Source organism: Falco rusticolus, chromosome 3, assembly GCF_015220075.1.
Source record: "Falco rusticolus isolate bFalRus1 chromosome 3, bFalRus1.pri, whole genome shotgun sequence".
Lineage (NCBI taxonomy): Eukaryota > Metazoa > Chordata > Aves > Falconiformes > Falconidae > Falco > Falco rusticolus.
The window spans coordinates 112,167,875-112,190,130 of NC_051189.1; the positions used below are offsets into that span (position 1 = coordinate 112,167,875).

Consider the following 22,256-nt stretch of genomic DNA (forward strand, 5'->3'; position numbering starts at 1 on the left):
ACTCTATATTTAACCTGTTCAAAGTATTTAGGTAGAATGCATATTTGTACTGGTTGCACTGCACCAGAACTCTCACCTGGCACAATCTCTTCTTCCCTTGTGAGAACAAAAGATGTGTATGAAAAAAATCTGAAAAGTGAGCTGAAACTCCTGAGACGGTTTTAGTAGGTGCCAGTGTTTTCTAATATCATGCAAAACCCTCTGATTTAACGTGACCTTAAATGGCACGGGATGCCAACTGATCGGTATTCCTACAGCAGGCATTCAGATGAATGCACTGCATGGAGACATTCTGGTTGAATTACGGCACACAAAGTTAGACTGCCAGTGTAACTAATAAATATTAAAAACAGTTTAGTGCCTTTGAGCAGGTAAGCAAAAATACTGGGTGTAACTGCAGATGAACCTACCCATATGGGAATTGACTGGCTTTAGGGGGGAAGCTTGCAGGCAACTTTTTGGTCCATCGGTTTTGCTAGGGCAAGTAATTGCTTCTTAGAACATACACTTCTGCCTTGCAACATTATAGGCCATGGCAGGTAAAACAGTTTCCTGCTGCTTTAAATAGCTACTTATTACAAGCTTTTTATGTTCAGGTCTTTCTGAAATAGCATACATGTCTGTGCATTAACAGAATTTTTGAAGGACACTCTATTGCACTCAAAGCTAATTATGCTGGCTACCAATTGAGATAGCACGCATTGAGCAGACCAGCTGTCAGCAAGCTTTTTATGTGAGCTTATGTCTCAGCTTGCGGTTACTGTTCCCTCCATTGTAAGCCAGTTTTTCAGTCTTGCTCAGCTGCAATGCTTTTGCTTTTTTCAAGCTCAGCTTGGCAATGGAAATCCTACTCCTCAAGCTGTACAAAGAGGAAAGAAGGGTTTTACCTGTGGCTTTTCCACATCTACTTAATATAGCAGATAGCATAATTATTTCTATCCTGTGTTATTAAGAATATTTAACTCACCTAATTCCAGGCAAACTCTGACATGGAGTTAGAGGGACCGTGCTGATCGTTGTTGTTAGGAAGGCAGTGGTGGTCCTTCCAGTCTAGCCTTAAGGAAAAAAACAAATGCAGGGTTTTCATTGCTGCTTTTTCCTCTTTTATCAAGGTTAGAGCCCTTTAGTTGTCTGTAAATTATTAAATGTTGCCGTTCTTATGTTACAGAATTCAATTTGTCAACTGGACCTAGCCCAGTATGATTTAAAACTGTTACTTTTGTCTTAAGTGTTCTGTTCTAATAGAACAAAAAATTTTAACAAATCAGATTTTCATAATCTGATAGGGGCTGCAGTTTTACTCTATCCTAAAGCTGAGCTGGCAGTTTAATAGTAATATTGACTATTATTTGCAAAAAGAGCAGGTATGTAATACTTAACTCTCTTTAAAGCTCAGAAGTTTCCATGAAGAATACGCAGCAATTAACTACTGGCTAAGAGACTTCAATGCTGCATATCACCTTGTAATTTCTATCAAAAATCCTTTTTGTTTTATGTTTTGGGGTTTTTTTATTTATAGACTATGTATTGCTTCTTGGATCTCTCTTAATAGCACAATAAAAAATGAAAACTGCTAAAACATCTCCATTTAATGAGATTTTTAAATTTTACAGTTACCTGTAAAAATTGATCTTTTTTTTACCGTAGACTTTACTATAGATCTTTAGATCATTACATTGGGAAAGTTGGTTCATAACTAGAATTCCCTGTTGGTGATAACAAGGAGATGCTGCCAGACAGAGTATTTCCACAGCAAATAATGAGAAAGCTTTTCAGTAAACGTCTTTAGCCTTTAGCCAGCACCTTCTGTATTGTATACCATTAGCGTATGTGTATTTGGAGAGGAAGTTACAGGAGATTTAATATGAGGACAAGTGAGAACATCAGAGCTAACAAACTTGAAGACATGATCTCTCTTCCTGTGATGCTGGGCGTAATGACCTCAAAGAAAAACCCCACCAACAAACAGCTGTGTAACAAACATCCACTAGGCCTTCCTCTTGAATGATAGTTACTATGTTTTCAAAATGCTTGATGCTTTTAAAAGGCCAAGGAGTCCTGTGAAATAAATACCAATTTTCTACTCAAGAAAGGAATAGGATGAACAATAGAAGCAACTACAATAGAACTATGCATGTCTTAGTAACCAGATCTCTACAGAAGTTGCTTCTTCAGAGACAGAAGTGGATAAGAGCAAAAGATACTCGATCATATTTTGCTTATATTACCTACGCAAGTCAGGAGAAACCATCCACCTAAAACATGCTCTGTAATCTAATTTAACCTTAAACTAGATGTACATTTTGTAGACATGAAGTATCTTTGATTCACTTGAGCTTATTTAAGCTGCACAGACACTTTTAACTATGCAAAAATTAGCATTTCCTTGATTTTATTCCTGTAGTACTTAAGAAGCTGTAACTTTTGAACAGGATGACTGACCTGCCTATGATTCATAAAGATAGATTTTGTATAGGTGTTCAAGAGGGAAGGACACACTATGAAAGGTCTAAAACACAGCCAGAAGATGTGTGAAAACCTGGGGTGGCTGCCATGACGTTTTTCAGGGTAAAACTTTTAGAACATCAAAGCCTTGAGTCAAAGTCTTCATCATTAATACATTCAAGTAGACAAAACTACCTTGTAACAGATTCCTTCTTCAGCAACAGATTTGCCATGAATGAGTATCCTCAGTTAATGATCTTCAGCACTGCATTAGTGATTCTTCCCTTAAAGTACCAAGAAAAACCTTTTGTATCTCCTGTGGGATTGGGTTGATAACCAGGGCATATTAATGTAAATAAAGGCTCTTTATTTACATTAATACATGAACTTCAAGAAAGCAAGTAATGTATAGCAGCATTAAAACAATTAAAAAAATAAAAATTAACAAACAAACCAACCAACCAAAACCACAACTCAACCCAACTAAACCAACCAACCAAAAAAACCTAAACCCAAAACCTATATGAAAACTGAATAATGTAAGCACTGGTATGCCAAGAGGATTTACTTCCTGTTGATTACAAAATTACTGGTTTATTACCTACCTAGCCTATATCAGTCAGTAGAATTCTAAAAGATATCTCATCCCTGGAAGTGGAACAGGTTGGGATAGGGGAAAGGGAGGGTATTTAAGTGTCATTGTGTAAGATTTTCTGTATAGAGCCAGACACAGAGATTCGTGCCATTCCTATTTTCCTCTATGCAGTAGCACTTGATCGATATTGGATAGTTACAGCCTACAAAAGGCATAGGTTTTCCCCCCTATCCACTACTGCTTAACAGCTCAAATACAGAGCAAGAATAAAAGAGACCACATGTAAGCAGACCAGAGCATTATTCTTTTTCTGTTGTGTCATGTATAGCTGAGTGACTCTACTCTAGAAAGTGCACTCTTTCGAGAGAAGGGCTTTAAACAAGGAGCAAGGCTACACCGGTAAGTTCTCAAGGGTGATAAAAAATGCTGTCATCTGGTACCTTCTTTATCTTGGGGTAGTATTTACAGTACAAGTCTTACTAAAATTAGAACCTGATGATTTTAAACTTGGTTTTGGGGAATTGCCCCAAGCTGTATCCTTCAAGGAGGAACAAGTGGCTTCAAGGAAGAGCTTGTCTCATGAGTCAAGGGCTGAGCAAGAAAAACAGTGCTTGAGTCTTTCCTCTCTTGCTGCCTATTTTAGACTATCCTTGGCAAGCATATTCTTGCTTGATAAAGTTTGCCCATGCAGTAGCTTCAACAGTCTTCTCATTTCACTTGGCTGTATCTGTCTAAATAGCTCGGGACTTGAAATCTGCTTCATTTGAATCAACAGCATTTGGTAAGCCTCTTTCAGTGCAGCAGAGGGCAACGGTGATGCATTTCTGACCACCACCCCAGAGCCATGTTACTATAGTAAAATCAGAAATGTAATGCAACTTGGTGAAAGCAAAGATTGTACACCAGCAGTGTCACAGGTGAAAAACGGCACAAAACTTTTAATTGTCAAGACAGTGAGAAATATGGCTATTAAAACAAAAATGGAAGGAAGAAGGAAGTCAGACTAGGAAGGTGTTGCACATACTGAGGTAACATGGTCAGTGAAAGTGTTCTGCTTTAAACTCTTTATTTGAAGAATTTTCTTTTTAATAACAGCAACATACCTTTTTGTGAGCAATTAAGGCATTTTGGCTGTAAGCTTTACTTAATTCTGGCAGGCTTTTCATTTTTGGAACAAAAAAAATTTAACTAATGTTCACCTAAAAACCTAAAGATTCATTACTGTTACTAACCTGCAAGAGGAATCTCTAATAGACTAACTTCAGTTCCTCTATGAGAGTAAGAGAAAATGACCAGAAACTTTACTTGAAAGGTAAATCATGCCATGTTGGAATCTTCACTTTCATTCACAGCTGCTTCTTGTTCCCCAGGAGTTTTCCCTCCCTTAGCTGCACTGGACTTCTTTTTCTTCTTCTCCTTTTGCTCCATGTTACTTGATGCAAGCTCTTCACTCTTCTGGGTGATATACTTTAGCTGAGAACAATAAACTAATCGGTCATCTACTGAGGAACTTCATGTGAAATTAGAGAGAAACATTTAAGAGACATTAACAGGGCAAATTCTTACTACAAAAAAGATGACAGACACTCCAAAAAGGCTTGACAAACATCAATTAGTTTTAATTCTTGCACAAAGCTCTCAGTCTAAGCTGAATATCCTCAGATACTGAAATGCCCTGGCGAGACTAGGATTTATAAATTATGTTACATCCATCTCTACTGCTGAGACAGCAATGTTAGCAGGTACTCAGAGCTGTAGTTTGCAGAGATACTATGTAAGTACAGAAATATTGCAAGACTACTCTGCACCCACTTGACGTAAGAGCACACGATAGTTAGGAACATAAAATTCAGCTCCAGCGTTTACTGTGCCTTCTCAGACAAGTTCACACTGCGTATTTCAAATCTCATGGAAGGAAAAAATCTCACATAAAATTAAAATTATTATTATTCATGGAAGCATTTACAGGTATGTTGTAACAGACCAGTGAATTTAAGTCTGAACATCATACAGATCAGCACGTGAGAGAATACAGTAACGTGAATTATCCCTGTATTAATGTTGGCAGACTTAGCACCTCAAGGTATTCCTGACCTTAGGCTAAAACAAAGGAACACAACATCAAGAAAAAACGGAATCATTTACTTCCAAGACTGGCAATGCTGTAATGTGTCTGTTTATTGCTCTTTCGTACTTGGAACCCCAGCAACCCTGCTGCAACCAGAACACTGCTGCTTGCAATCAGATCTGCATTCCCACACTGAAGCAGTGTCATGAAGCAAAGTAAGACGAAAATTTAAAAATCACTGGGTTGTACCCATCATCAATAAGCTAGTGAAATTACTGAAGCAACAGTTGCTTCATCTATAGCCTTCACTCAAATGCTCTTAGGAATTAACCAATTGATTTAAGAATGTTGCAAGACAGAATATACAGTGAATCTTACCAAAGAATTGCTCCTTCTAGCCAAAAGCTTCACATCTTCTGTAGTGACTGTGCTTCGTTTAGCATGCCTGCATAAAATTAAAGAAATACCGCTTAATGGGTTTGCCAACATTAGTTGTAAAAGGCTATGCAGCATCTAATTAAGAACACTAACTAAATGGGCTTAATAGGGACCCAGTAAACCAAACATGCCTAACTTTTCCAACTGTAATGCACAAAAACCTTTTTTACAAATTTGTGCATGTATATCTAAATTTCCACACTTCTTTGTGAAAACCCTAGAATTTCAACAACCAGAACTTTAAGCACCACTGTTCCATTCCCTTTTAATTGCCAGTAGGTCACTGTGTTAAGCTCTGACTCCTTAAAACATTCCTTTACCTCCTTGGAGCAACCACATGAAACACAGGCATGCTAGTAAGCATCTGTCACTCCCAAACCATCCAGTACTGCTAGGTATCAACACATTTAACAACTATATTGTGGTGGGTTGACCTTGGCTAGACGCCAGGTGGCCACCAAGCAGCTCTATCACTCCTTTCCTTAGAACAGGGGGGGGAAGAAAATAGGATTGAAAAAACCCTCATGCGTCAAGATAAAGGCAGTTTAACAAAGCAATGGCAAAAGGCTCACACACAGAAGCAAAGGAAAACAAAATACGTTATTCTATACTTCCCATCAGCAGGCCGTGTTCGGCCACTTCCCAGACACCAGGACTTCAGTATGTGTAGAAGTTGTTCCAGAAGACAAACATTATACATAACGAATGCCCCCCTATTCCTCCTCCTTTCTCTTTGCTTTTCTATCTGAGCAGACGTCATACAGTATGGAATATCCCGTTGGTCACTTTGGGTCAGCTGTCCTGGTTATGTCCCCTCCCAAGATCTTGCCCACCCCCAGCCTACAGGTGAAGGGGGGAAGGGTTGGAGAGACAGCCTGGATGCTGCAATCACTGCTCAGGAGTAGCCAAAACACTGCTGCGTTATCACCACCTTTCTAGCTACCAACACAAGCACAGCCCTGTGAAGGCTGCTATGGGGCTCTGCCAGACCCAATACAGTCATTAATCTAAACAATCACTTGTACCACATAAATGAACTTCCAAGATCGGGGAGAACCTGCAGGGGAGTATGTTTCCTAACTTCACAGCCACTACTTAATCAGCCAACAGAATCCTTTAAAACTTGAATTACAAGACATATTTTAAAGATTATCTAGTTATTGCAGCTGAACACACACACACACACAAACAAAAAAAAGCCTTTGTAAGAACTGAGCGTTACAATACCTACCTTGCAAACATTTCAAGGTCTTTTGCGAAGTTGTCTGGAGAAGACACAAAGACATCACATATTTTAAAATGCTGAGTAGGAAGAGATATATTGCAGTTCTAGCTGTCACAAATGTGTGACCGTAAACTATCCAAGTTCATTAGGAGAAGGGACCACAACTTGTTATTATGTGCCACTTGCACAGGCAGGTGGCCCACACAGTATTTCCACACACATTTAAATACTTTTCCGAGGTCTGAAAAAGCAAATCACTATTTCTTGTACTTTTAAAAGGTGTAACAGAAGAAACAAGCACCAGTGATACCTAGTTCTAGTGGTATCTTTTTAAAGTATCATTCCTGTGGCAACTACTCTTGAACAAATAGATAGAATGCAAACTTCTGTACCGCACTGCCTGAAGGTGATCTCTGAAATAGCTGCAATGGTTTGTTTGGTGAATTGCACATCTTTGTCTTCTGCCACATCCTGACACAAGCAGCCAACCGTGTAGTGAACTGCAGCCTTCAGCCTCTGAAAGGAGCCAAGGCAGCGAGAGTTCAGGTCTCTGCAGACTGATATGTTAGCTCTTGCATAAATCGTCAAAAAGGACCCAACATAAGCAGCCGTTTACGGACCCAAACACACCCCGCAACACCACGTTTATAACTCAGGGCCACATACCCCCTCACACACCCCCGCCATGGCTCCATCTTGTCCCGGGCGAGCCCCATCCTGCTGGCGCTGGGGACCCGGGGAGGAGGCGGAGACGCCAACGCCGTCGTACCTGAGTGAGCAGGAGCCGCTCCTCCTCCGTCGCCTCCATGGGGCGGGCTCCCCTCAGGGCCGCGGGCTCCCCTCAGGGCCGCGATCCCCCCTCAGCGCCGCGGGCTCCCGTCAGGCGCGCGATCCCAGCCGCCAGCCCAGTTTCCCGCCCAGCGCGGCGGGGCGGGGCCGCACCGCCGCCATGTCGGGAGCCGCCCCGCGCAGGGCCGGTTCCCGCCCCGAGGGAGAGCCGAGCCCGCCCAGCGGGCAGAGGAGGCGGCCGCCGCCGCCCCGCCTTGTTGCCGAACAGCGGCGCTTTGCAAAGGATTTTCTCCGGCGAGGAAAGGCAGGCGCCCAGGCAGGGACGGACCGGCAGCGGGCGGGCTGCGGGCGCCGCGCACTAACCGGCGTGGCGCGGCTGTCGGCAGCGATTCACGACACCCGGCCTGTTCAGACGCCCTGCGAGGTACCTGCACCACCGGATCGTCCCCGTCAGGAGTTAATCGTGCCCGGCAGAGATCAGACACCAGCCAGCTGGTGCGCTGCGGGCTGGCCAGGCTGGGCCCGTGGGGCAGGGCCAAGCGTACGAGGTGCCACAGGGCTGAGTGCCGGGCCCTGCCCGCGGGGCACGGCCACAGGCACCGCCACAGGCTGGGGGCAGAGGGGCTGGGGAGCTGCCGGCGGGGGCTAGCTGGCCGCCCGGGTATGGGCCAGCAGGGTGCCCAGGTGGCCAAGAAGGCCAGCAGCATCCGGGCTTGTAGCAGAAACAGTGTGGCCAGCAGGACCGGGGCGGTGACCGGCCCCCTGTGCTCGGCCCAGGTGAGGCCGCACCTCGAATCCTGGGTTCAGGTTTGGCCCCTCACTGCAAGAAGGACGTTGGGGGCTGGAGTGGGGGACTGGGCACCAGTCTGATGGGGAGCGGAGGGGGGGTTCAACCTGGAGAGGAGGGGGCTCGGGGGGGGACCCCTCACTCTACAGCTCCCAGAGAGGAGGCTGGGGACAGGTGGGGTCAGTCTCCTCTCCCAAGAAGTGACAGGACAAGTGGAAACAGCCGCATGTTGCACCAGGGGAGGTTTCATGTTCATCACCCTCCAGTTATCAGTATTGTCTGCAATTTGTCACACATTTATTTTATAGAATTCCTAAATCTTACAACATAATCTGCAGAAAAGTTGCTTTAAACGCAAAGCAATCTTTTGGTAATTATACAGATACCCAACTAGGTAGCTGCCCTAACAGAAATAAATGGGGAAAAAAACACCCAGAAAAACTGGTGCACAGCACAAAATGTAACACTTGAGAGGTTCTGAGAAAAGCAGAAAAAAAAGCTACAGGCACCCAGGTGAATTTTCAGAAATCCTAAAGATGACTGGCAGTGGGATTGCAGGAAGAGGATCTCAAACAGGGCCAACTTTGCATGCTAATGCAGGTATTTTTAATTGCCCCATGGAAAGAAGAGGCAAAGAAGCAGGGAGATTTGGGGAAAATAGTGCAGGTGCACAGCTAAGCCAACAGTTTATGCCAGAGCTTAAAACTACAAACAACACTTAGAGGAAGAACAGCTTGGTGACAGGAATATCCATCTTGACACCCTCTAAGCTGCATTCAAGTTTCTTCTCCATGATCCATCCCACCCTTCACACTTTCACAGAAAACAAACAGAGCTCACAGTGTGAAAGACTGCAGGTCAACACCCAGGAATTAATCTTTAAGCGCCAAGCTACTGCCTGTTATGAATAAATAGCAGAAACAAAAAAAAAGGCCCTTACCTCCCTGGAATCTTGGGCAGTGTTACTGTGCCATCTCCATTCTCCATTTTAGCAATTACTGAAACGCAGTCATCTCTATCTTGATCCCTATAAGTTTATGCACTATAATACAATAAAAATATTATCATTATAAAATGTATTCTATTAAATACTGCACAAAGACATTTTAGCCGGTTTTGCCCAACAGCAGTGGAAAGAAAACACTTCAATGCGTTCATAAGCAAATTTATTTAGCTTTCTTATAATATATATAAGTATACCCACAAGTTATTACAAAAGTGTCCAAACACAAGTTCTAGCACAGTACAGTAAAAAGTGGTATTCTAGGAGGAATATCTGAGATCTACAGTATCTTGGCTTCAAGAGGAAATATTTCCATTAGACATTGTAGGCAGAAGAGGACACATTTCCTCCATGGCCTGTCCAGTTAGTATGGATAAATACACCTGGCTTTGATAATAATTCATATGTATGTGCACCGAAGTAATCACGCTGAGCCTAGAATAAAAACAGACACACAAAATAGACACATGAATATCACAGTCATACGAGTACTAGAAGTTGCACCTACTGATACTTGACTATAGGAATTCTAGAAGTAAGATCCGACTCCGATATTATAACATTCAAACTTATTTTCTCATTATTAGCAAAACCACTGCAATTAAACACTTACTAATATCTAGTAATCTCAAAAACAAGTATTATTTCTGCTAGGTAGTAATCTCAAAAACAAGTATTATTTCTGCTAGGTAGTAATCTCAAAAACAAGTATTATTTCTGCTAGGTAGTAATCTCAAAAACAAGTATTATTTCTGCTAGGTAGTAATCTCAAAAACAAGTATTATTTCTGCTAGGTAGTAATCTCAAAAACAAGTATTATTTCTGCTAGGTAGTAATCTCAAAAACAAGTATACATCCAAAGGTTCAAAGATACCTACTTCTTTATAAACTGTTTTGATTCAAAGATATCTTACCCTTGGTTTACAGATGGAGTAGTAACACTGTCATACCCATATCTCTGATGTTCTTTATCCAGGTATCTCATAGTATTTTATTGCTGTGAGTTTCAGGTTTAATAGAATTATGTTAGGCAGTCTATGCCTTTATCTTTACAGTGTTGGAGTGATTAGGACATATTGCCATTAGGGCCTTTAGACCAGTATTTAAGTAACAACATGATGGTATTTCAGTAGGCAGAAGACTGGCTACACTATTTCAGGCACCTACCTGAAGCAGGTTAGCTGGTAATATTTCATGCCTGTATCCATCATAAAAAGAAAGTGCTGTAGTGAAGCAGGGCATAGGGATACCAATCTGTATTCCAGTACTGATCACATGTCGCCAAGAGTCCTGGAAGAAAGGAAAGGGAGTGGGGGGGAACACAGAGAAGAAAGAAAGAAACTAATCAGTGCTTGCTCAGAGGTATGGGCAGGCATATGAACTATTCTAGTCTAACAGGACGTGCTATTTCACGTTATATGAAATCTATTGACCAAGTCTGAGCAAATGCAGCAGTAGATTCCTGATTTTACATAAATGAGTTCGATCCAAAAAAATGGCAAGTAAGATAGAGTTAACAAACAGGACATTAAGCGTGCAAACATATACTTCACGTGCAGTCAAACCACAGCCTCGAGCAAGGATGCTATTCTTTCATATAAACATAATCAGTGCATCCCAAAAACATGAACACAGTGGGGAACATGCTGAGGAAACACTGAGGCACTTTTAGGACCCCTAATCAAGCACAGTACAAAGCTCGCCAAAGGGCATAGCAGGTCAGCACAACACTTCAAAGACATGTGGGTAATCCCCGTTTCAACTGTACATCTGATTTAGTAACCTGCATGGAATACTCAGCTTCAGTTAAAAGAATTATTAATGATGAAACTACTTCTTTGTTGGTCAGATAATGTGATTTTAGTTCTGCCTGTCAACTCCATCCAAAAATCAGGACACTGTTTGAACAGACCTAGGTCAAACAAACAGCAGGTCTGGAACACTTACTTTGGTGCTCCTGCAAACAGTGGTAATAGAACAGAGCTTTGCACTCTGTACAGCTTAAGTCCAAATGCACAGTAGGCACAAGATGCAGGGCAGTGATGAGAACGTTCACAGAGGCTAGACATTTTTTCCTCATGTCACAATTCTTCTGAATGGCTAGATCTCTGCCTAAGGCTCTTCCGTAATACTAAAATGGAAACCTCCTAACAGCAGCTTGGCTAGCATCGGAGAGAAGAACCACGACACAACAAGGACTCTGTGTTTGTTTGTATTATCTTTAGGTCAACAGTACAAATATACCTTGCAACATTACATGAGATCTCAGTTCATCACTTGATGTATCTGGATGCTGATTTATAAGGCAGCGCTTCAGTGCTGCAACCCCCTTTTTTTCCTTCATTTAGAACTACCGTTCTCCAACTTGCTGATGAAACGGAGGCAAGAAGCATTTTTTCAAGAACAGGATGCTAACCCTGGTGTCTGGCAGAATTCTAGTTTGGACCTCAGCATAGCCTGCCTCATCACAGTAACTTTCTTGTTCAATTTCAGCCAACTCCAACTATGCAGTCTTACAGGATCAGGATGGGAAAAAACCCGATATGTTCTACTAAAGAAGGGTACCTTGAAGCCATAGATGATGAATTCCTGCACCCATACCTTATATGCGTACAGATATACATACACAATCCCAAAGAGCTTAAAGATTGTTTAGAAATCTTTTAGATTAAGGATGCTGTATAAATCAGTTTCAAGGGTGTTCTCTGCCTTTTCATTTTTCAGTCTAAATAGACCTGTAAAGGTAACTCCTAAGAAAGCAGCTGAGTAAGTCCAGACTGTAAACTATTGCTTTTATGTTCTCCCTTCCTTGGAAACTCACCTGGCAGTTTTCAACAGCTGTCTTAAAGAAATCATCCAACAGCAAATTCTGGAGCTCAGGGTTTCGATCAAAAGCATCTTTGATTTTTCCCAGGAACACACTAGGCAGAACACATGTAAACCAGGAATAAAATTTCAAAGCTTCCAACAAAGGCCCAGAACAAAAAACTTACAGTGCCAAAATTTGATTCAGCCAGACTCACATTCCAAACATTGAGAAAAATGCAAACAAAACAAAGACCAAAGAAAATCTGCAGTAGCTAAGCCACCAGAAAATTGGCTTCATCTGGTGACCTTTAGTGCTGTCTACAGAAACAGCATCTCAGTATCTTAACAGCAGATTGACTCCATAAATTTTCCAAGAGAGACTCTAGACCTGTCAGTCTAGAACTGCATAAACTAAATTGCCTGCTTTTCTCCCCTCCGCACCTAAGTTACCTCATTATCTTAATTACCTTCTGATGATGCAGCCTCCCCTCCACATCAGTGCAATGCCACCATAATTCAGTGTCCAGCCAAATTCTTTGGCTGCTTGTCTCAGCAGCATGAAGCCTTGAGCATATGAGATAATCTTGGAAGCATACAGGGCCTAGAAAAAACAAATTCACATTCCCAGTGAAGTCCTACAAAGCTGAATGAGAAACTTCAGTGTCTGCATGCTCTGTTTAGTCCACATCTCATCAGGGATGAATACAGTAGGCACATCTCTGCTATTTGAGAACCAAAATATCCTTTCTAATTTTTGGAAAGTCTGGTCTCAACAGAAAGAGTTCAAGAGCTATTACCCCCACTACAGAGTGTTGAGGAGCGAAAAAGTAAGCTCCTCTGCATGAATTCTGACCTCCTGCACCCCAGCTAGTTGTCGCTGCCCACTGTGCCTTTGACTTGAATTCCTTCTTTGGTCAGGAAAGGAACTGGTCGCACTATGCTCGTGGACATCACTAGACAATGCACAATGGGACAGCCGAACCACTTGTCATGAAGTGTAAACACAGATGCTCTTCGCCAGGGTTTCACCATCCAAAACCTGCTTTGATACACAGCTTGAATAGAGCACCCTGGCAAGCAGAGTGACTCACCTTGCGTATGTCCTCCAGAAAGGCCTTCTTGTTCCCACTGAATTGGGTCATTTTAGGCCCATCCAGCAGCTTACTGGCCTGTACTCTCTCGTCCTTGAGGGAAGACAGGCACCGTGCAAACACAGCTTCACCTTTAAGTATGGCAGGAAAGGGGAGATAATTAGAAAGTTCAGCATCGCTGTAAAGGCCCGAGATACTTGTCCTCAAGCACTCAATGAGCACGTCACTGAATGATGAACCACATACATAGCGAAACAGAGTCACACAGGAAGAGAGGTGTGCAAATGAATTATTTTAACAGCATTACTGAGGGACCAAACTGCCTGTCAGCATAACCAGTGGGTAAATATTGACTAATACAGCTTTCAAACAATGAAGAAAACAAGCCACAAGTCATCCACATGAAAGTTTATCTTTGGGAAACTTCAACAGCCCTTAGTTTTAAGAATTTACTTTAAAATCTCCTCTGATCTACAAAAAGACAGACAGCGCTGCATGACAGTCTAGGGACAGGCAAGGTTGAAGACTTCACTCAGTACTGTATCATGTTTTGAAGATAAAAAGCTGCTGCATAAATGCCAAGTGACATTAACTAAATGTGCTTTGAAATACACACATGCAAAATAAGAGCAATTAAAATCAAGAATAAATTCAGCAGGTTAACTTATAAGAGGAAATAAGTTTTACAAATCTGGTAGGCCTGTAACACTGGTATTCAGAAGCCCATAATGAAGTTTTATAACATCACTGAGCAGGTTACTAAATGTCATTTGCCAGGGCTAGGGAGTTAGCCAAGTAGCTCCTGAAGAGAAATCCCTTGATCTGGCTCAGTCAATTCCTAATCATGGTGGTTTAAGCTGTACTTACTTGCAATTGAAGACAGTATTGTTAATGGTAAAAAAAAAACCCAAAACCAAATCAACGCCACACTCAAACAAAACAGTTTCCAGGGTCTGATGGAAGGTAAGTAATCACGTTTATTATAGTCTTCATACTGAACTTTTCTTCCACCTTTTAAGTGAGTCATGAATTACCAAAAAAAGACCCCACACCCCTCAAAACAAACTAACCAAAACCAAGATGAATGAGTAATGTTTTCACAAGATCCTGAATCTTCCCTGCAGTTCGATTAATAGATTGTTATCAAAATCAGAACTGCCTCCTCTCCATTTCTGCAAAAACTTCCTTCTGCACCGGGGAAAAGAAGTGGGGGGGGGGGCGGAAATGAGGAAAAAGCAGGAGCAGCGTGACTTGCTTTTACAAGCAGAAGTCTGCAAGTCATGCTTCTGCAGTAAAACCACACGCACAGCAACTGCCCTATGAACAGCCAAGTTTGCACAAGGGCTATTGCACATACTTCCTTATTAACACATCATTACCTAACACCACTCCCCTGGCACTGCAGAGGCCTAATTAGGGAGGGTTTCCTCCACCCTTAATCTTCGCAAGAACCCCAAACGGGAGAATATTAACAGCACAAGCGAGAAACACACTCTCAAGCCTAGAACTGAAAGACTATAGCTGTAGTAGAACATTAAAACCATTTACAAAACCTGTTTTGTAAAAATACATTGTTGAAATGCAGCTATATTTCTCTGATAGCTGTCACTGCAGTTACTCTTTCACCCTACTGAATACAGTTTTTCTTATCTTCTATTACAACACGACTCAACCAGCCAAGGCAAAGGAAATAGAGGTAGAGAAAGCATGAAAATTAAAGCCAATTTGAGAACAAAGAACCTGTTGAGTCACCTTACTTACTCGGTGGGAAAGTCTACATTGGACCTGTGGTAAGAGAGCACTCTAAATGCGTTGCAGATGTATTACAACTCCTATGTCACACTTCCATTCAAAAGCCCGGCTAGATAAAAGGGTAAGCACCCAGACCGTTAGGTCTGTAGGTGAGCTGGTAAATTCTGACACGTTAGGGATACAATTCAAAGCAATTACAAAATACATGTCCATCACCTTAGTTTGGTTTTGGGTCAGCAGCCTTATTAGCCACAAAACAAAAGCCAGCAGTAGTCCGGAGTGCATGAAGAAACACCACAATTAACTGTTGTATTGGAAAAACAGCAACCATCATCCTAGGGTGGTGGTCTGCTGCTAGCCTCAAAAAAAAAAAATAATCTGTCTGTGCTCCTCAACCCATAATACAGTCCAACCCTCGTGTTTCTGTTTAGTCACACCAATGCTGGGGCTAGCCAAGTTATAACAAAACACCGAAATAGAAGACTTAGATACCTGAAAAATAATCCTTATGCCTTCAGAGAAGTCTAAGTACTTATCAAGCAATGGTCAAGCAACAAGGTTTTCAGAGTGTCCTGCCCCAACTTTTTTCTTTTTTTTTTAATATTTCTAAGACTATGATGTGATTTGGAGTAGCAGATAAGGTGGAGTATTACTGAGAGGAGCTGACATTAATTTCATCAATCTAGTGTGACACTTCTAGCACTGCACTTACATTCACCTGTCACCGAGTCATCACCAGCACTATGAAGATACCACGGACGAAGGCATGATAACACTACTGCCAACATTTGAGAAACAAGGTAAAAACCAAGCCCAGCAAGAAAAACAGTAACAGCTCTCATGGGCAGAAAGACTGCAATGGCTACACCTAGAAAAGCCTCTTCGAGCCAAGCCCTAGCGTGGGCTTATTTCTGAGATTATCCGTTACCGTGCTCCTTACTGTGATGTGGTACATGCCAGCAGGAAAGACGAGGCCAGATCAAAGAACCAGTTACCTATGAGTGTGACGGGGACCCCATATTCCAGGGCAGAAATGGCTGTCCACTTTCCTGTGCCTTTTTGTCCCGCGCTGTCCTTGATCTTTGGGAGGAGGTATTTTCCATCGCTGTCTTTGAATTTGAGGATATTGGCTGTGATTTCGATCAGGAAAGAGTCTAACTCTGTTTTATTCCATTCCTGAAATACCTGGAAAAGGAGAAAAAAGCATATATATATATATATATACACACACATATATGTACACACACTGATTTACTATGTATCTCAACCGATTTACTGATGTATGTGTACACAGACATGCATATATATATATATACATACAAAAAGGGGGTCATACTATCTCAGTTACTGGTTATTGGCACCCTGTCACATCTACCAACAATTTCAGCGCTGCTGGAAGGCCATTGTGCAGGAGCCCTGCACTGGAAGGAGCACAGCTCAGAGTCGGAGCCGAGAGCACCCATCTCCAAGCAGGAAGGCAGAGGCATAGCCCGTCCTGCTGCCTATCATCACAGGCACTGAAGGCTGGAAACAGAACTGCCATTTCAAGACACATCATACTTATTTGACTTGCTTCAACAAGGACTTTGCAAGATTTGCCAGCTTGATTATAACATTCGATGTTTTACTAGCTTTTTTCAGGCAAGATCATTCACTTCTCTCTACAAGAAGCTGCTCCCTGGGGAGAAACCAGCCATAGAATGGGAGATTTTAGACAACATTCAGGTGTACATGCTTGCTGCTCCCCGCCTCATTTAAAGCTCAGGAATATCGTGCTCTGCCCTTGGTAGAAGGCACATCAGAAAATTTAACTTCATGATGTACAAGCAGCTTTACCTTCAACCTCATGATGTACAAACAGCCCAGCTGCCTCCTTCAATGGCAGACACAGCCACTTGGCTCAGGAAGGCAAGACACCAAAAATGACAGATCACCTTTGACATCTCCTCATGCTCCATGCCCACCACATCTTTCATCAGGTGATAGGCCTCACAGATCAGCTGCATGTCTCCATATTCAATCCCATTGTGCACCATCTTCACAAAGTGTCCAGCACCTTCATCTCCTACCTGTCAGGAAATATCAAAAAATGGCATTGGCAACAGCACTGTCACCACTTCCAGTGTTTAATACCTGCCTATAGCTTCCTCCTGCCTAAAAAAAACCCATTACTAGCTGAAAACACTGTGGGTCACAGTTCCATTTAGCTCCCCCAGCACATGATCCAGCCAAAGAGCTTTTCCCTTCTGTTGTATGGGCTAAGTTACCAGAGATGGCAGATTTGAAGTGAATGCAGCCAGACAGAAAATCAACCCACTGTCGCTGGCCTTATTAAGGACAAACGTGCATGAGTTTCAGCAACCAAACTATCTTAGCCTGGATCTAACCACAAGTTAAGGTCAGTATCAGATTAATATTTACCCAGTCACAACAAGGTTCCCCAGATCCCACTTTAGCAGCAATGCTTTGAAATATGGTCTTGATGTGGGGCCTGTGGGGAGAAATAATACGCCTCAGCAGATAGGCAGAGGTCACAAACACCACACGAAAAAAAGAAAAAACAACAAAAAAAATCCACCAGTATGATTCATCCTTCTGTAACCTGCCAAAAAGCAGTTCGGTGTGAGGGAATCCTGGTAGGTTGATAACCTACCACACAGCGATGTCAAATAAAATGTATGCTCTTCCCAGAACAAGACACTGTTCGCAAGAAATGAGGACAACCCAATGTCACACTTGCAGCACTGTGCAACAAGCTTAATATACCTAAAGGAACCCAAATTTCTCTATTTTATTCTCTATATTCTCTATTTTAGAAATGGAGAAATAGAGAGGCAGGTTATGATACAGGCTCATACTCATTAAAGGATTAGTGGTGGAACTGGAACAAAATCCCATTCTGTTCTATAGCCGCAAGAAAAATCCAGGGTGATCTGGTGGAATAGAGGGAAGGAGGAAAGAAACTCCACAAATGCAAGTGAGGATACAGTTATCTGCATTACTGCAGGAAGCAGGAGCTTTTGTCATTGCCAGGCTCCTCAAGCGTACTGAATTGCTTAGCCAACAGGACAGCGTTACAGAATGTCGAGTTTGGAGCAGCACTGGGAAAGGAGCATGGGTGGCACACGGGCCGCAGGTGCTGTGAAAAGGGCGGGGGACAAAGTTCAGGTAAGGGTGGCAAATAGAAGCTGTCTTTACTGAGCTGCTTATGGCAAAAAAATTATCAGACAGCAGATTACTGTGATGTTGTTTCTGGCTTTGCGCTGTCAAATTTGACCAGGCAGATGTTCACAGGGAGGAAGTTTAATATGAACATTGATAGACAGACCTTTACAGTAACATGAGTGCAGAAGAGCACAGCAGCATGGCAGAAACTTGAAAAAAAATCATGTATTTAATAGCCAGTACAAACACATACTGAGGGCTCTTTTTATGGTGTCTATCACTGCAGGGATATTTGCTGCTGCCTGTTTCATGGTTAACAGCTTTCCAAGTGCATAGGGCCTCAAAAGAAAAATCATAATCAATAAACAGTACTTGTTTAAAATTTAAGCAAACTTCCTTTCTCCCCTGGCACACATTTCTCCCTTCAGATCTGTGCAGGTCCTACTTTCACCTGTGAATTTCTGGAAGAAAAACGTGCCTTTGTTTTGCCTGCTATCGAAGCTCAGCACTGCCCCATGGGCCCAACTAGGTTGAGAAATCTTGAGCCTTGAGGAAGTGAAATGGCAACATATCTTATTCTCTCCACACCCACGTCCTCCTCCTCCCCTCCTTCGGCTCTCAACGTGAACAGAAGATGCTTGTTACAGATCATATCGAAGAATATTCTAGCTCATGCTTACCAGGCTTCTTTAGCTCCTCCTGGCATGAGTGAAGGACCGTATCTGGCACCCTCCTCTCCACCACTAACACCACTTCCAACAAATAAGATGCCCTTTTCCCGTAGCTCCTTACAACGTCTCTGGAACAAAAAGCAGAGCAGCATTATTTAATTTCTTTTAATGCCAGAGCCCTACAAACAAAGGTTAGAAATTTAGAGCTAAAATTAGGTTTCAGTGCTGCTCTGGACATGCTAGAAGAGACAACCTTAGAGGAAGTTTGTACATGCACCAAAGCGAACATTAGGAAACGTGCAGTTGCTTTGACATGGGTCCCTGCAAAACAGACATGCTGAGAAAACAAAGTCCTTGGAAGCACCGAATAGAAAAGAGCAGCACTGAGGCTGGAAAAGGCTCGGAATTAAGTATCAGGTGATACATGCTGTGTGCAAAGATGTGGGGGAGGCAGATTAGGCCCGAGGTGGAGTTGCCGAGTTCATTGCAGAGTGAAGGTGCAAGCATGAACAACTGTAAGAGCAACTAATTCCCTCTGAGTGGGAGAGGAGCACAGGCTGAGAACCTTAAGGGAAGCTGCAAGCTCCCCAAGTATTAATCCTTATTTAATACCTGTTTTTTACTCTGGCATGGCCAACTCACTCATCCAAAATCAGGATGCCAAAGCAGAAAGACTAATATCGGCACCCCTTCTAAGATTCAGAAGTACCAATCTGAATGCAGTATTTTCACAGAACCATCCCAGATACGCTAACGGAACTCCTTTAACTTCTATAGGTCAGCCCTATTGCAAGCTTTTTTTGTTGCGGGTTTGTTTGGTTTTTTTTTTTTTTAAACAGATAATTACTCTGCTGTTCTCGTTACTGAGACAGCCAAACCAGCAGTTCTGTCTTACAGGCTTTTCCTGTGGTCATGTAGGATTGAGATAAAACAACAACTCTACAAATATCTTCAGATTTTCAAATCTCCCTGAAAGCACCTTAAGATTGTAACAGGAAATTGTCTAAAGACCATCACTCTTTAAAAGATCTCAATAAAAATATTCTTTGATGATTCGAGCAACTTCTATAAAAATATACTTACATAACAGTCCTTAACTACTGTAACAATTGCATTTTAATAGGCTGCATGATCTGGTTTTGTAGAGATCCTTCCCCAAGCAGGGGGGAGATGGCATCTTATCAGCTGACTATTCTGATGATCAGAGGAGACAGAATCATGTGTATTTCATTCATCCACTTCAGGCAGAAAACAGACTTACCGTGGTATCTCTGTACTCGGAATTCCCACCATCAATTATGATGTCTCCAGTCTCCAACAACGGCACCTGCAAAAAAATAAACTGGCAGTTTGGTTTTATCCATGCATTCCAAACCTCATTAGTGATGAATAATTGAGATCTTCTAAACATAACTTCTCCAAAAAGACAAAAGGAATCACAGATAGAATATTTGCCTCACCAATTTATTGATGAAGTCATCCACTGCACTGCCAGCCTTCACCAGCAAGATAACGCGACGGGGCTTCTTTAAGTGGGAGACCATCTCTTCCAGGCTGTGAGCACCAATCACTTTGGTTCCCTTGGCTTCACTGGCCAGAAAGTCATCCACTTTGGAAACTGTCCTGTTAAAAGCACAAACCTGGGGGAGCAAAAAAAACACGTTAACAAAAGCTGCCGACAGAGCAGTTACTTTAGCTTGGAGTAGAAATTAAGTAAGGTTCAACGCTACGTGCTCTCCCACTTCCACCTTCCCTACAGACACAAAGCTGGGATGAACCTGCAACATGTCCCTGCACGTGCCTTGGGAACCTGCGGGTCGTGGCCAAGCCCTAAGCAAACTTCAGGGAAAAACCCTACGTAACTAACAGGCCAGGCGGCCGGCTGAGCGCGGCACGCACCGCGGGGCTGCTCTGGGAGCGGGACAAGGGGCAGCCTCGGTTGTGACTGAAAGGAGAAGCGATACCCGTTAGACCGATACTCATTAGACCGTCACAAGGGAAAGGAAACCCCCAAACCCCGTAAAGTGCTTGGCTCCAGCCCCAGGCGCTAGTGGCTCCTGAACACCGTCCTGCCCTTACCACGAAGCCATGGTCGTTCATGTTCAGGATCAGGTTCTGGCCCATCACGGCCAGTCCGATCAGAGCGATGTCAGCCCTGCAAGGCGGGAGAGAAGCGAGCGGTGAGCGGCTGTGGCGGCTCCGTGCTGGGGCAGCCCACCCCTCCGCGGGGCTGGGCAGGGCGCTCCGCCGGCTGCCCGCGCCCCGGGGCGGCCCCGCACGCACAGCCGCGCCCCAGCTCGGCGGCAGCTGGCCCAGCCGCCCGGCACCGGGAGGCGAGTGCGCACGATACCCGGCCTGGGCGCCGCCAGCGCGTCCCTGGTGGACCCAGCTCAGCCACGGCCCCACCGCCGCGGCGCGGGCTGCCCGGCACCAGGACGTGCCGCCGAGGGCTGCCGTGCGAGGGCCGCGCCGCGCCCCGCCGCGGGTGCCGGGCAGGGCGAACTCCCCGCTGCCGGGCCCGGCCGCCGCGCGCCCCCCCCCCCCGCGGGCCCACCGCCTTCCCCCGCCGCGGGCCGCCCGCGCAGCGCAGCTGGGCCCCGCGCCCCCCGCCCGCCCCCGGCGCTCACTGGGCCATGGCGGCGCTGGCGGCGGCGGAGCTCGGCCTGCAGCGCGCGCCGGATAGCCCCTCAGCCGCGCGGCCGGGGCGCGCCCATTGGCTGTTCCGGCAGGCTCCGCCCCCCGCCCATGGGCCGATGGCGGGAGCGCCCCGCCCCCTTAAAGGGGCCGCGCTCGGCGCGAGCCCGGAGAACGGCGGCCGGCAGCGGCCCCTTCGTCCGCCCTGCCTCGGTCAGCGGGTCGGCGCCGCCAGGCCAGCTGTGGACGCGGCCCGGGGGCGCCAGGCCCCCGTCCGTCTTCGGGGCATCCTAGAATGCGCCCGGAGGAAAACTTAGGAAGCTCGCGTCAGCGTCGAGACTAAATGAGGCTCCAGAGAAGCTGGCTCGCTTCATGCCGCCGCTCCTCGACAGTCGGTCCACCATCGCGACAGGCCAACGCCTGGGCGCGTTGTCCCCGCTCAGGGCACGCTGCGAGCACGCGGCCGCCGAGCCCCGGGGCGTGGGGCAGGGGCTGCAGGAAGGTGACCGCAGCCGGGCAGCGCCTCGCGGCAGCGCCAGCCGGGGGGCAGGGGCCACCCGGGGCAGTCGTTACCCAGGTGCGACCGGAAAACTGTCGGGGACGGGCGACAGCAGCCAGAAGCCGGCAGGGCACCCGCGGCCGCTTCCCCCGTAAGACCAGATGTCGCCAGCAGCCTGACAAACGTCTGCCATGGCGCAGCGCTTCGGGGGCAGGAGCCGTGTCGGACAGCAAGCAGCGGCCCCCGCCCGCGGGACCGGGATGCTTTGGGAAGGCCCCGACCGGCT

General features: G+C 44.7%; 2 protein-coding genes across 2 annotated transcripts; both read right to left on the reverse strand.

The window, feature by feature from the left end:
- Window positions 1–3,951: 3,951 nt before the first annotated feature.
- CENPS (centromere protein S) lies at window positions 3,952–7,704 on the reverse strand. Its single transcript, XM_037378626.1, has 5 exons — window positions 7,541–7,704; window positions 7,164–7,287; window positions 6,778–6,811; window positions 5,487–5,553; window positions 3,952–4,513 (listed from the first exon to the last, which is right to left on the reverse strand). The coding sequence occupies exons 1-5, from the start codon at window positions 7,577–7,579 to the stop codon at window positions 4,358–4,360; spliced, it is 420 nt and encodes a 139-aa protein (XP_037234523.1). The 5' UTR covers window positions 7,580–7,704; the 3' UTR covers window positions 3,952–4,357.
- Window positions 7,705–9,500: 1,796 nt separating this feature from the next.
- Window positions 9,501–21,551, reverse strand: PGD (phosphogluconate dehydrogenase). Its single transcript, XM_037378621.1, has 13 exons — window positions 21,465–21,551; window positions 20,917–20,992; window positions 20,298–20,477; window positions 20,099–20,164; window positions 18,847–18,965; window positions 17,423–17,492; window positions 16,936–17,070; window positions 15,997–16,186; window positions 13,250–13,380; window positions 12,626–12,759; window positions 12,172–12,271; window positions 10,518–10,640; window positions 9,501–9,785 (listed from the first exon to the last, which is right to left on the reverse strand). The coding sequence occupies exons 1-13, from the start codon at window positions 21,470–21,472 to the stop codon at window positions 9,666–9,668; spliced, it is 1,452 nt and encodes a 483-aa protein (XP_037234518.1). The 5' UTR covers window positions 21,473–21,551; the 3' UTR covers window positions 9,501–9,665.
- Window positions 21,552–22,256: the final 705 nt, after the last annotated feature.